General features: G+C 45.8%; 1 protein-coding gene across 2 annotated transcripts in view; it reads right to left on the bottom strand.

The window, feature by feature from the left end:
- Window positions 1-2,833: 2,833 nt before the first annotated feature.
- Window positions 2,834-13,350, bottom strand: part of GGCX (gamma-glutamyl carboxylase) — a 12,911-nt gene continuing 2,394 nt past the window's right edge. Inside the window, exons 3-15 of one of the 2 annotated variants that reach the window (XM_008577741.1) lie at window positions 12,903-13,061; window positions 11,999-12,164; window positions 10,028-10,106; window positions 8,680-8,786; window positions 7,249-7,412; window positions 6,646-6,911; window positions 6,383-6,514; window positions 5,894-6,045; window positions 5,049-5,218; window positions 4,691-4,821; window positions 4,269-4,416; window positions 3,905-4,103; window positions 2,834-3,478 (exon numbers count right to left, since the gene is read on the bottom strand). In XM_008577741.1, coding sequence (XP_008575963.1) covers window positions 3,286-3,478; window positions 3,905-4,103; window positions 4,269-4,416; window positions 4,691-4,821; window positions 5,049-5,218; window positions 5,894-6,045; window positions 6,383-6,514; window positions 6,646-6,911; window positions 7,249-7,412; window positions 8,680-8,786; window positions 10,028-10,106; window positions 11,999-12,164; window positions 12,903-13,061 — 2,066 coding nt within the window. In that variant the 3' untranslated portion in view covers window positions 2,834-3,285. The remainder of the gene's footprint in view (window positions 3,479-3,904; window positions 4,104-4,268; window positions 4,417-4,690; window positions 4,822-5,048; window positions 5,219-5,893; window positions 6,046-6,382; window positions 6,515-6,645; window positions 6,912-7,248; window positions 7,413-8,679; window positions 8,787-10,027; window positions 10,107-11,998; window positions 12,165-12,902; window positions 13,062-13,350) is intronic. The other variant, XM_008577742.1, reaches the window with a different exon arrangement.

Raw genomic sequence — 13,350 nt, 5'->3', positions numbered from 1 at the left:
AATTTAGAAGTGAGGATGGACGAGTGCCTCAACTGGGAGAAGTGCCTCAGAAGTTCTCTTAAAAGTAACTACTTTAAGGATAGGTTCAATATTTGCTAAGTAAAAAGGAAGATTTCACAGTCCTCTAGGAGCTTGCAGACTAAGGAAGGTGTTATCTGCTCAGTGCGTACAGGGGTAAAGTGTGTCCTAAATGAAGGCAGATATACATTAACCAGGCCAGGGAGAACAGAAGCAAAGCAATGAAGTGAATACCGGGGGAGGGAAAGTCAATGACAAGTTATGCTTAGGTTAAGAGGAAATTTGTACTTAAAAGCTCCAAAGTGGGCTGACCCTGTGGCGCACTCGGGAGAGTGCGGCACTGGGAGCGCAGCAGTGCTCCTGCCGCGGGTTCGGATCCTATATAGGGATGGCTGGTGTGTTCACTGGCTGAGCACAGTGCGGACAACACCAAGCCAAGCTTGCGATCCCCTTACCAGTCACAAAAAAAAAAAGACCAAAAAAAAAGCTCCAAAGTGGATGATGCCCAATCAGGGACAAAGATCCAAATGCTAGGGGTAGACTAAATTAGTACTAAAGCCTCTTGCTAAAAGGACATTGATAGTCCAGCTCTACTCCACTAAACAGCTTTTCTTACTAGTATGTAGGTAACCACCTTTTCTCTCCACCTTACCCCACCCTGCCATTTCCTTGGGCAACTGGGTCAGCGAGGTGGTACACAAACTGTTGGGGGCAGGCAGCATCCTTGCCTGTATTAACAAAAGTACTTTTGCAAGAGTGCCTTCCTAAAGTGACAACCTAACTTTTCTTACCAGTCAAGTTTTGCAGGGGGTTGGGGGAACAGAAGGAAATAACTTACTAGCAAAGTTAGTGTGAAAAGATTTGCAAAAGGATTGAAAAACTAATGTCCCCACCTCTCATCTTACCCCCTTCTCACAAGTTGATCAGGGTACCCTGTACCACAGATATTTGCTAGCTCATACAACACCTTATATGAATCAGAAAGGGATTTTCACCAGACTTCACTTGGCCTCAGTGGGTTGCCCTTATTTGGGCCCAAACTGCACAACTAAACATGTTGGCCCTGCTCTCATCTATTCCTAACTTGATTTCAACATAAAGGCTGAAAGAATACAGACAGAGGTAATAGAAATCAAAGTAGATTCAAGAGGTATGAAAGGTATGTAGAATCTTGGCAATTATAAGAAATGTAAGGGGCCGGCCCGTGGCTCACTTGGTAGAGTGCAGTGCTGATAACACCAAGGCCATGGGTTCGGATCCCATATAGGGATGGCCGGTTCACTCACTGGGTGAGTGTGGTGCTGACAACATCAAGTCAAGGGTTAAGATCCCCTTACCGGTCATCTTTTTATAAAAAAAAAAAAAAAGAAAGAAAAGAAAAGAAAAGAAATGTAAGGAAACGGGAAGAGTCAAGGCCAATGACTCAAGACGTGGCTTGGTCAAAGTATAGAGTTTGTATTAAGGTTCTCCAGAGAGAAAGAATCAATAGGATATGTTATAATTATATGAGAGGGATTTATTAGGGGAATTAGCTCACGTGGCTATGAAGAAAAGTTTCCACAACAGGCTGTCTATAAACCAGATACTGGTAGCATGGTTCAGTCCAAGTCCAAAGGCCTCAAAACCAGGGAAGCTGATGGTGTCCGTGGTGTAAGTTCTGGAACCCAAAAGCTGAAGAGTCTCAAATTCTGATGTCCACGGACAGGAGAGAAAAGTGTATCCCAGCTCCAGAGGATCGAGAGAGAGAGCTTCCCCTCTTTCCTCTGTCTTTTGTTCTCTCCGGACCCCCAGCAGATTGGATGGTTCCCACCCACACCAAGGGTGGGTCTTTCACACCCAGGCCACTCAGAATCTCATACTAATCTCTCCTGCAAACACCCTCATGGACACACCTGAAAAGATTGCTTTACCAGGTTTCTCAGCATTCCTTCATCTAACCAAGTTGACATCTAGAATTAACCTTCAGAGTTGTCATTCTCTAATAAAGGAAGCAGGTCTGAGTTGGGGATGAATGTAAATTCTGTTTAAAAAGGACAGTTTAGGGCCAGCCCATGGCTCACTTGGGAGTGTGTGGAGCTGATAACACCAAGGCCACGGGTTTGGATCCTACATAGGGATGGCCGGTTAGCTTACTTGGAGAGGATGGTGCTGACAACACGAAGTCAAGGGTTAAGATCCCCTTACCTGTCATCTCAAAAAAAAAAAAGACTGAGTTTGATAGGCCTGTGGGACATCCAGGTGGAGCTTAGATCTATAGATCTAGGGCACAAAAAAGAAATCTAAGCAACACCGCTGAAAATCATGCAGTAGGCACAACCATCCCAAGTGTGTATGATAAAAAGGCAGTGGCTTAAGAAAGAACCCTGGGACCACTGTCCAAGGGGTGGGATAGGGGATGGGAAGAGAAGCCTGCAAAAAGAGATGGAATCCTTTATAGAAGTTACTGAGGCTGCCAATTTACTGCCAGTCTCTGCTACGAGACCATGAGGTCCCAGAAGCAGGGACCCTTTTTTATTACTTGGTGCATTCTCACTTCCTAGTTCAGTGACAAGCCTTTGAATTTTCACTGAACTGAGGAGCTTCCTGAATCACCCTTGAACATCCAAACCTACAAAGTATCTAAACATTCTCTAATCCCTCACCAAATTTGGTTCATATTTTACATCACCACCTTCTGCTCACTAAATGCTAGAATAATACCAAATACTAAGTTTATTTTAGACAAACACTACTGGCAAATATCTAAATTTCCTTATTAGGTTAACTTTGATGATGCTATTCCAGGACCTTAAGTCAAACAAGTTCAAACCATCAATCTGTCTCTTACTAGATATATGTATTTGGGCAAATTATTTTGCCTCTCAGCCTCAGTTTCTCCAACTGTAAAATTGGGCTAATGACTATTAAGGATTAAGTGTGATAATGTAGGTACACTGCTTCACACAGTGCCTAACATATAACAAACACTTGTGAAGTTATTACTTTTATCATAGTACGTTAAATCTCTTTCCCCAAAAAGCCAGTCACTTTAAACCTGACTCTTACCTTTTTATCTTAGGAGGACATTTTCACATTACTTCTAACTTCTTCCTGGTCTCTCAATCTTGAATTGACAAATATTACCCTTGCTTTATTTCCTTGGCTCCTCTAAGCTATCATTTCTGAATTAAAAAAAGCTTTGGACAACAAAAAAAGTGTAAAAAAAATCTGAGATCATTTCTTCAAATGGAACTGGCTGCTCCCATAGATGCACCCATCTGGCTCCCCTCAGAACTCTGAGTGGACAGGATCAGAATTTGATTCAGGAAGATCAGAATTTGAAGAATCCGTGTTTGAAGGACTCAATTCTCCGACTGGCTCAAAGGGTCGCAAGTTTGCGTACGTCACCTCTTGGGCCAGCTGCTCCAGGGAGGGGCGGCCTAATACCAGATTTCGAAGTGAAATACAAGTCATCAGGAAGCTGAAAAACAGGGAAAAGGACACCAGTCCAACCTCCTGTTTCAACACAATTCCAGCCAAAGTCCTTAGAGGGTACCCGGACCTAGCTTATTTAACCCAGGCATATATGAGAATCTCCCCAGTGACCCTCTACATCCCAGCTGGTAGGGTAACCCCACTCCTTATGCAGTCTGGTAGAGGATTCCAGAGTAGGAATAACCCAGGGGGAGGCTGGAGATAAGCTGAGACGGAACAAGACAGCAGGCCATCAGACTCAGGCCACTTAGTCTTCATTGAAATCAGGTAGAGAATAGAGAGGGAAGAGATATCTAGAGCTAGAATGTCCTATCCTGGGAGAGAATCTCTAGTGTTACCCTCACCAGAAAAAAGTCACCAATCTTGCAAACATCTGACGGCAATGACAAGTATTGCTGTGGGTAAAACTTACCTGCGTCGAAAGACATAGAGCTTTCGCAACAAGAAGCGGAAGAGCCGCTCGTGGAAAGGGGTATTGCGCCTACGTTCAATCTCCTGAAGCCTTTGCTGGCGTCTAAGAAAGGTCCGAACCAGAGGTGTTGTTGGCTCAGGGCCCCCTTTTACTTCCCCTTCCAACAAAGGCTGAAGCTCTGGAGGTAGAGGTTCTGTTTCTGCCCGGAAGACAAGAAGAGGAATCACTGAGAGAGATCACCTTCTCCCTTAGAACTCCCACCAGCTAGAGGCTTCAAGTTCAATCTTTAATGGCTAGATCCTCACTCATAACCCTGACTTCTTGAAACCAGGGGCTATCTCAGCACAAACCTCCAAATACTCACCACTTCCATTCTCTACCTTCTCCTTTAATTCTTGCAGATATGCCAGGTCTTGCTCTAGTGCGAGCTCTGTAGTGTTGACATAGATGTACATGTAGCAGGAAGGACTAGGCGATATTGTATACACCTTATGGTACTCACCAGCAGGTAACTGACAAGAGGGAAGAGATGGGTATATTTCACTCTCTAACCTTTCCTAGCCAGCCTATCCGCTCTATTCTACCCCGCCTGGCATCTTCCTTCTCATTGTGTTTTCGAGTGCAAAGTAACTGACCTCTAGAATCCTGGATGAGGCTATTCACAGCCCCAGGGGCCCTTCCTTTTTGAGCGCCACTGCATTACTGCCATGGTAAAGCATTTTCAGTCTATAATAAATGAACCCTGCTCATCCAAACTTTCTGCCATTGTTATTTCCGATAAAATACCTGCATTTTTTCTCCCTCCCGAAGAGTATGGTTCTTCTGTTCTGCCACCAGCTCCACAGTCACTTCCCCCTGCAGCAGCTGGATGCTAGTGTTGCCCAGGTCTTCACTTACAAAATTTTCCAAGTGTAGCCCTGCCAGGGGCAACAGAGTTCACCATCCTACCTCATGGTAGAGTGAACTCACTCCCAGTCAGAACACAGACATCACACCATCACCTCAACCACCCCCCCTCAGGTGTCAAAAATATTCCTCCTAGCAGGAGTGCCCCCCCACCCCACCCTAGTCCACTACATGCAATGTCCTGGCCAAGGAAACCAGGAAGAAAGACAACAAAGCCTCCCTTTACTTTCCTCCATACCAGGGAAATCTGCAATGAAGACCACCTCAGTGTGGTTGTCCAGGCTGTTCTTGATTTCCTGTAACTTGGCCCTCCAGGGAGACAGGTCAATCAAGAGTGGCTTTAGCCAGGGTGTGCGCTGGAAGGGGGACCAGGTGGCCTGCACGATGTCCACGTGAGGGTCAAAAATCCTTAGGAAAGAAAACCATGTTCTAGCCAGCCACCACCCTCGCCCCCCCAAAAGAAAGAAAGCTATGTTCTAAGGAGGCCACAGCCACCCACCCTCCAGAATTTTGGTTCTGTTCCTTTCACCCTCTTTCTCAGGGAGAGGAAACAGGGCTTCTAGATAGAAGAAATGGCCTTATGTCACCATGTTATTGCCAGTCCAGGGCAGAGAGAAAAGGAGAAGAGATTCTGGAGCATTGGGAAGAATGCGGGTTAGTGGCTGCCTGAGGAGAAGGCATTGTATTAACAATGTCTAAAATAAGTTAATTTTGGGGCAGGCCCACGGCTCACTCGGGAGAGTGCGGTGCTGATGACACCAAGGCCATGGGTTCGGATCCCATACAGGGATGGCCGGTTGGCTCATTGGGTGAGCGTGGTGCTGACAACACCAAGTTAAGGGTTAAGATCCCCTTACCGGTCATCTTTTAATAAATAAATAAGTAAATAAAATAAGTTTGCTTTTCTCCTGCACTATGGTGCCCCCTGCTGGAGGCAACCAGCTATGCCCACAACCAGATCAAGGAGACATGCACTAGAAGAACAGCCTTTTAAGCAAGACAACACCGGGAGGTATGAGCTGTTCATCTTGGTAAAAAGAGCTGCACTTCATTTTTTACCCCTTCTCTGCTCCCCTTGCCCACCTCTGCTGGAAGCGGTCATTGATGGAGACCCAAATATCAAAGTAGATCTGGGGATCAGAGACATTGTACTTGGGAAGCAGGTGGCTCAGGCAAGTGGCATATTGCTTCAGCATGTCTGCATGATCCTTCCATCGCCGGCTCTGTGTGAATACCTGTCCCAAACCCCCACATTAGTCTCACCTCATCATTATCAACCTCCTGGACAGGTCATGCACTGCCAATGGCATAATCCATTTTGGCCAGAAAAAAAAACAGAACTTGTCTTTGAGGATGAATTTTTCACTGTTGAGCTAAGTCTAATCTCAATTCAAGGAAGTGACTGACATTGCCCTATCTCAACCCACACAAAAGAAGTTTCAATCTGGCTCTTGAGAAAGGGCAGAGTGGACCCAAATTTATTTTACTTTATGGTGTGTGTAGGACCAAACCAGACCCCAAAGCTCAAGGGGGGTCTGAAGAAGAGCAAATTATCAGCATCAGACGTCTCACCCCAGGGTTAAGGTAGCCCACTTCGCCAGTGCGTCCATCACGGTAGGTGATCTTCACATGCTGATGGGAGCGAGAGTGCACCATCATGTCCCAGGAATAGCCATACAGCCCATTTGTCCAGTTGTTATAACCCTTGGAAGTCAGAGCAGAGGGGGAATCAGCTCCATGCTTCTCACACTGCCCCATCCTCTACCAAAAAAAGGGCTACAAAACAAGCCCCATTCTTTCCCAGCCTCTGCTGCACACCCATAGCCCCTACTAACCTGAGTGAGGAAATGGGAATAGGGCAGGAAGAGCTGCTCCAGGAGGTACAACAAGGTGAAGGCAGTTCCTAGCTTATGGCGCAGCCCTGGCTTCTGACCACCTTTTGCCCGGCTCCTCTTGTACACGCAGGAAGCACTGGGCTGAGGGGCAGCTTTGAGAGGCAGCAGTTCTTGCAGCCTTTTGGGACAGTGGGATACCAGCTTTCGAGGCCACTCAGGGGAGCAGAAGAGAGGGCTGCTGGCCAGCATGACGTAGGAGAACATACCTAGGGAAGCAGGAAAAAAATAAGCAGTTCAGGAGTTTGGCTGAACATCCTCAACTCCTTTCCCTTAGGAAGCCTCTCCCAGGTGTTCCACTCAAAATGAAAGAAGTTTTTAACTACGGCACACTTGCTCTTCCCAGAGTTCCTTACTACACAACATACTAACTGAGCCCAGAAGCCCCAATTCCCCCATCCACATTTTTTCCCACTTCATAGTGACTGCACTGGGCTCACTTTAGCTACTGCTCCCCCACCATCTCCCACTCCCAAACGATGCCTCTCACTAGTTTCTCCCTGCAAACCAGCAGTTCCTGTTTCCTACCAGGCTAGAGGAACTGACCAATGCTGAAAAGCTGGGAATTCATGCAGTGGAAGTAGGACACGAAGAGAAGGCCAATGGATCTTGAGGCATCAAAGAAGAGCAGGAAACCAGCTGAGAGGTCAAGCAGTAGCCCACACCAGTGCACCACCAGCAGGCTAGTCAGCTCCTCGGACAACACTAGTCTGCAGACACAAGGACAGAGGTCAAGCCCCAGCCCCTGGAGAACCCAGCAGTCAGCACATTTGCAACACAACTGTGCATCTGCTGCCCTGTCCTTGCCATAGGATCTACCCCAGTGGGTGGGTGGAACACCTGAGGTACCTAATCCACCCACCCAGACACTCTATAGTAGAGTTTTCCAACCCCCTCACATTTTCACATACCTTAGGAGTCTAGTTTTTCCAACATACCCTATATAATAAGCAAGGGCAGATCTCCTAGGACAAAATTTGACTGAGAAGTGTGTTGTGGGGTAGGTTCTTCATGGAAGTCATAAGTGAGAAGAAACCTTAATAGGTGAATGCTTGGCTAACATAACAACAAAATCAAACTTCAGGAACTGGGAAATAAAAGGAAAGAGGAAAAAGAACAAAGCAAGAAGAAAGAAGATATGGGAGGAAGAGAGAAATCACAGAGGTGAACCTTTGTTTTGCAGAGTGGGAAATAATGGTTTCATCAGAGCAAGAACAGCATTGACTGCCCATCTTCTTGGAACACTGGCTGAGGAACTCTGATGAGAGGCTGGGATGACAAGGCAAGGACACAGGCACCACTCGAGGCAACTGCTGGGGGCATGGCTCATTCACCAAGCCACCTCGCTCTCACTCTTTCCTTTCCTTTTTTAAAATTTCTTTTCTCTGGGCCGGCCCGTGGCTCACTTGGGAGAGTGCGGTGCTGATAACACCAAGGCCCCGGGTTCGGATCCCACATAGGGATGGCCGGTTCGCTCACTGGCTGAGCGTGGTGCTGACAACACCAAGTCAAGGGTTAAGATCCCCTTCCCGGTCATCTTTAAAAAAAAAAAAAAAATTTCTTTTCTCTGGGCCGGCCCGTGGCTCACTTGGGAGAGTGCGGTGCTGATAACACCAAGGCCCCGGGTTCGGATCCCACATAGGGATGGCCGGTTCGCTCACTGGCTGAGCGTGGTGCTGACAACACCAAGTCAAGGGTTAAGATCCCCTTACCGGTCATCTTTAAAAAAAAAAAAAAAAAAATTTCTTTTCTCTTCTTGCCCACCTATACTATAAGTCTCCCAAGAGCAGATAGGCCTCAGCCTTTTGGTGTCATTAACTCTGCCTTCTGCTGAAGAGGGAGATGCGTGGACAGAGGAAGGCCATGTGGCAAATTCCAGCAAAGTAGGAACAGCAGCATTACTGCAGCTCTGAGGGAGATGCTTCACCTACTCTGTACCCATGCCTCAATGAGGCCTCTGCCCTGACGGCCACTCACTTGAATGGACTGAAGAGCCAGTGCTGGGACAGGTATTCCATGGAATAGCCTTCAACCCAGTCTGCATCCAGCTTTTTCACACCCGCAATGAAGTACACAATGAAGATCTGCGAACACAAAATGCAATACGAATGTTTAAACAAACAAAAATATGTTGTCTTCTACAGATAGTCAGGAATAAAATAAATTCTGATTTCAGTCCAGGGCCCAAGGAAGAACATATCCATTCCTCTACCCATTTCACATATTCACTCATCCACCTGAGGCATGGAGCCAGGTAAAGCAGAACCCAGCTGCAACTAGGCAAGCTACAACCACTGTCCCGGGTCCCACCGAGGTCCTGAGGCATGGAACTGGGGGGAAGCCAAACCCAGCCACAACCAGGTAAAGAGCATGCCAAAACACCATTTTCATTCAGGTAGCCTACCACAGCCACCACAATTGCCATGGCTGCTGCAAAAGCAGCTAGTCTCCATAGCAGCAGTCACAGCCACCATGCAGATGGCATGCCAGACTCTCAACTGCATTGACACAAGGAAAGGCACCGGCAGGGACCAAAAAAAAAAAGTGGTCCTCTTTCTCCACAAGGCACACTCCAGAGTAATAGAAGAATAGAAGCAGCATCTGATTTACAAAAATAGGGGAGGACTTGATCACACCTGTTTCAGTACTGGACAGATGATCTAAGCAACAAACCAACAGAGGATCAGTTAATCTAGCAGATGGAGAGAACAAATTCATGGTTATTAGAGGGGGGAGGGGGGCATAAAGAATAAGTATGATTTGTAACAATGAATATTCTGGGCCGGCCCGTGGCTCACTCGGGAGAGTGCGGTGCTGATAACACCAAGGCCACAGGTTCAGATCCCATATAGGGATGGCCGGTTAGCTCACTGGGTGAGCGTAGTGCTGACAACACCAAGTCAAGGGTTCAGATCCCCTTACCGGTCATCTTTTAAAAAAAAACAAACAAACAACAACAAAAAAAACCCAAACAATGAATATGCTAATAAAAAAACCCAGATATTCACTCGTCCAACCAGCATTTATTGACATCCTATCAATGCCAGGCACAATATTAGGCCAAGGAAGAAGTCAGGAAACACAGACATGATCCTTTCTCTCATGAGGATTCCAATCTAGCAGAGACAAAGGTCTATTCTTCCCATGACAAAGTGAGAGAACTCAGAGATTAGGGGGGTGGAAAAAGTGCAAAAGCCAGCCTAGTTTTCCAGCGAAGGAAAAAAGAGAAGATCCACAGACAGCACAATCTGGCAGTGGTATCCCATGGACATGCTGACCACAATGGCTGTCAAGGAGCACCTTCCTCTGTCCTAAAATCCCATACCTGGCCACGCAGCACTGCATAGTTCCAAAGGGGCACATGAGCATTCCTCCTACGGGCATTCAATAGGCCATCCACAGACCTAAACCAAAGGAGGTAAGCATTGAGGAGGGCTGCTTAGTCTGGTCACATCTCCACCTTTCTTTTAAAACATGGTAATCCTATCTGTCCCAAGAATATGTCTCATATCTTCCCTGGTCCTCTGGGCTATTCTGAGACCCTTCAGAATTATATGAAGAAATTGTAACAGCGAATGTTATAAGTCGTAAAAGAAATATTACTAGTATAACATGAGTTGTTACAACAAAAAGCCATAGCTACAAAACTTCAGTATTTACTGCTTGCTCACAATTGAGTTTGTCCTAATGGATCAAATCAGGAAAAAAGACTACAATGCTAGAAAATAACTAAAAAAGAAAATAAATTTGAGGGAGTCTTTGAAAAGCTAAAGGTATGTGTAAATATATATACAGAGTACTATCATTGTTAAAAAATTCAAAACACTCAACAACAAATAAACGTACAGCATAAACTAACATGTCACAGACCTGGATACTAAGATCCAGTTCCAAGAAGGTACTTGCTAATTGCTTTTATCCTGGGAGAGAACTGATAAAGCCAGGCTACTAACACCAGATGTATTCTGGGGAGACAGAAGCAAAGCAGGTCTTCAAGAAGTAGAAACTGAGAGAGGGGCAGCTTACACTTGTGGTCAAGAGCACTGAACTCTGCAGTCAAGGACACCTGGACTCTCACTTCTGCCTCATACCTGCTACATGACCTTAAAATACCTTACTACTGGGCCGAGCCCGTGGCGCATTTGGGCGAGTGCGGCGCTGGGAGCACAGCAGCGCTCCCGCCACGGGTTCAGATCGTATATAGGGATGATTGGCATGCTCACAGCGCTCACTGGCTGAGCGCGGTGCGGCCGGTCTCAAAAAAAAAAAAAAAAAAAAGATACCTTACTACTCTAAGACTTAGTTTCTTCATCTATAAAATGGGAACAGCACTATGGACTTCACAGTGGTTTTTTTTGTTTGTTTTTTGGTTTTTGGTGGCCTTGACCTTGGTGTTATCAACACCAGGCTCTAACAAGCTGAGCTAATTGGCCAGCCCCTCCTAAGGTTTTAATGAGGAAAAATCTTAAACATTTAGTATAGTGCCTGCCATGTGGAAAGCCCTAAGTAAATAATAGGTAATTTTTTCAAAATGTATAAAAGTCATAAAAAATGGAACTTTTCAGGGATAGTCTGTCAAAACTGCCTCTTAATTCTCTGTGATCAGAGCTGGCCATTTTGAGTGAGTTTAAAGTTTTACAAAAGGGGCATGTGTGTATTAACAAATGAAACTTACTGACTATTACTGAATTCAATGTTAGAGATTTTTTTCCCATATTCATCTTATTGACTTCTCATATTTGCTTTTTGCTTAACAATGGGAAAAATCCTTAAGGTCATTTGCCCTGCTACCCTGTCTCCAAATCCCTTCTCCACCAGAAATGGGGGAGGGTTACCTCCTCCCATGACAGCACTGGTGGGCCCTCTTCTGACATGATTTCTGCCTCATGGCCATTTCTATTCTTGACTCTAATTCTGCCCCTCTGTGCTCACACAGACAATGTCTGCTCCCTCTTCCACATGACCACCTTTGAAGTATCTAAAAACAGCTATGTCTGGCTTTAGTCTTCTCTTCTTCTAAGAGGGTTATAGGAAGTAAATAAATCAAGACAACTGGGGAGATATGGAAAGAGGTGGGATGAAACCATTTTGTTTTGGTCATCCCAAGTGTCCCGACTGGCTGGCCTTTCCCCCCCCGAAATCCACGCAAATGAAAATATTACTTTGTAACCACAATTTGCAAAGCATGGTTGAAAATATGCTGACTGGAGAAAATTCTAGGACTTTACCGAGCCCCCATCTCTGGTAACCATCCTGACCCAGACGACCCCATCCCTAAGCCCCTCCAGACTCATACCAGTAGTGGTTTGCATCCATGAATGTCAGCTGAAAGGCCAACAAACCGTACAGATAGGAGTGGTTGTTCCATGACGTCTTGTCCAGAAGAAACACATACCAGTATGGCAGCAGGAATAACACACAGCTTATCCGGTAGCACAGGCCCAGCATCATGCCCAGTGCCCCTGAGATGTGTGGGGAGAGTATTAAGAGGTCAAAGGGTCACCACAGGCCCAGCTTCTCTGGGACAGGCTGTGGTTGGGATTAAGAAAAGTCATCAGACATTTTACAATCAGGTAAAACTAAATGAAAAATAAATGTTATTTTAACATTTTAAAAAAGAGTTATGGGGTCACAGTTCAGATGACACACAAGTCAGCAGCATGAAACTGAATCGCAGCAGAAGTGAAATAAGGAACCCAAGACCTTGGTCATTCACCAGCATTGCTGTGGACTGACTGAATTGTGTCCCCCAAAGTCCACATATTAGAAGCTTAATTCCCACTGTAACTACTGAGGGTTGGAAATCCTCATAGTATTTGAAAGTGGGGCCTTGAAGAGGTGATTAGATTGTAGGACCATGCCATAGTGAATGAATTAATGGTGATCAGGGGCCTGGTTCTGAGGCCTTTAAAAGAAGAGCACATGAGAGTCTCTCTCTCTTTGCTCTGCCATTTTTTGCCATGTGAAACTCATGCATTGCTGTAAAGCCACCACCAAAGAAGACCCTCATCAGATGTATTCCCTGGACTTTGGACTTCCCAGCCTCAGAAACCATAAGCAATAAATTTTGTTTTCTTATAAATCTCCCAGTTTCGGAGACTTTGTTATAAGCAACAGAATAGGACTAAGACAAGCATGCTTCTTATTTCTGTGTTTTGGCAGGCCAATCAATACTCCCATCTCTCCCACAGTTCCCTCACCCAGAAACATGATGGTGTAGACAAGATACATCCAGTCAAGTGGCAGTGGGCGCAGGGCATCCAGCAAGGGGAAACGGCACACCTCCAGCCCATCCAGGTATCTTCGGTCCAGGGAGCTGAGCCCCCGCTCCTGGGGAATGTCCAATACCATCAAGAACCCTGAAAAGCCAAAAGGGGAGGGGACCGATAAGCCTTAGCTCAGGAAGCAGTAGAATACAGTGAAACATAGTTGAGCGTGCCCAGCTCCAAGGTCAGTCTTCTTTTCTAATCTTAACTATTTATTCACCAATAACTACTGAGTACCTACTCTGTGTTAGGCATATGCCAGCCATGCAATCTCAGACAGCCACTGCAGCTCAGAAAGCCAATTCCCCATTTGTAAAAAGGGGGCTCATAATACTTCACAGGGTTACAGAGAGAATTAAATGATAGAAATGTATAAAGTACT

Source organism: Galeopterus variegatus, unplaced genomic scaffold, assembly GCF_000696425.1.
Source record: "Galeopterus variegatus unplaced genomic scaffold, G_variegatus-3.0.2 Scaffold1571, whole genome shotgun sequence".
Classification (NCBI taxonomy): Eukaryota; Metazoa; Chordata; class Mammalia; order Dermoptera; family Cynocephalidae; genus Galeopterus; species Galeopterus variegatus.
The sequence above is the reverse complement of the archived record's forward strand: the minus strand, read 5'-3'. Positions and strand labels throughout refer to the sequence as shown.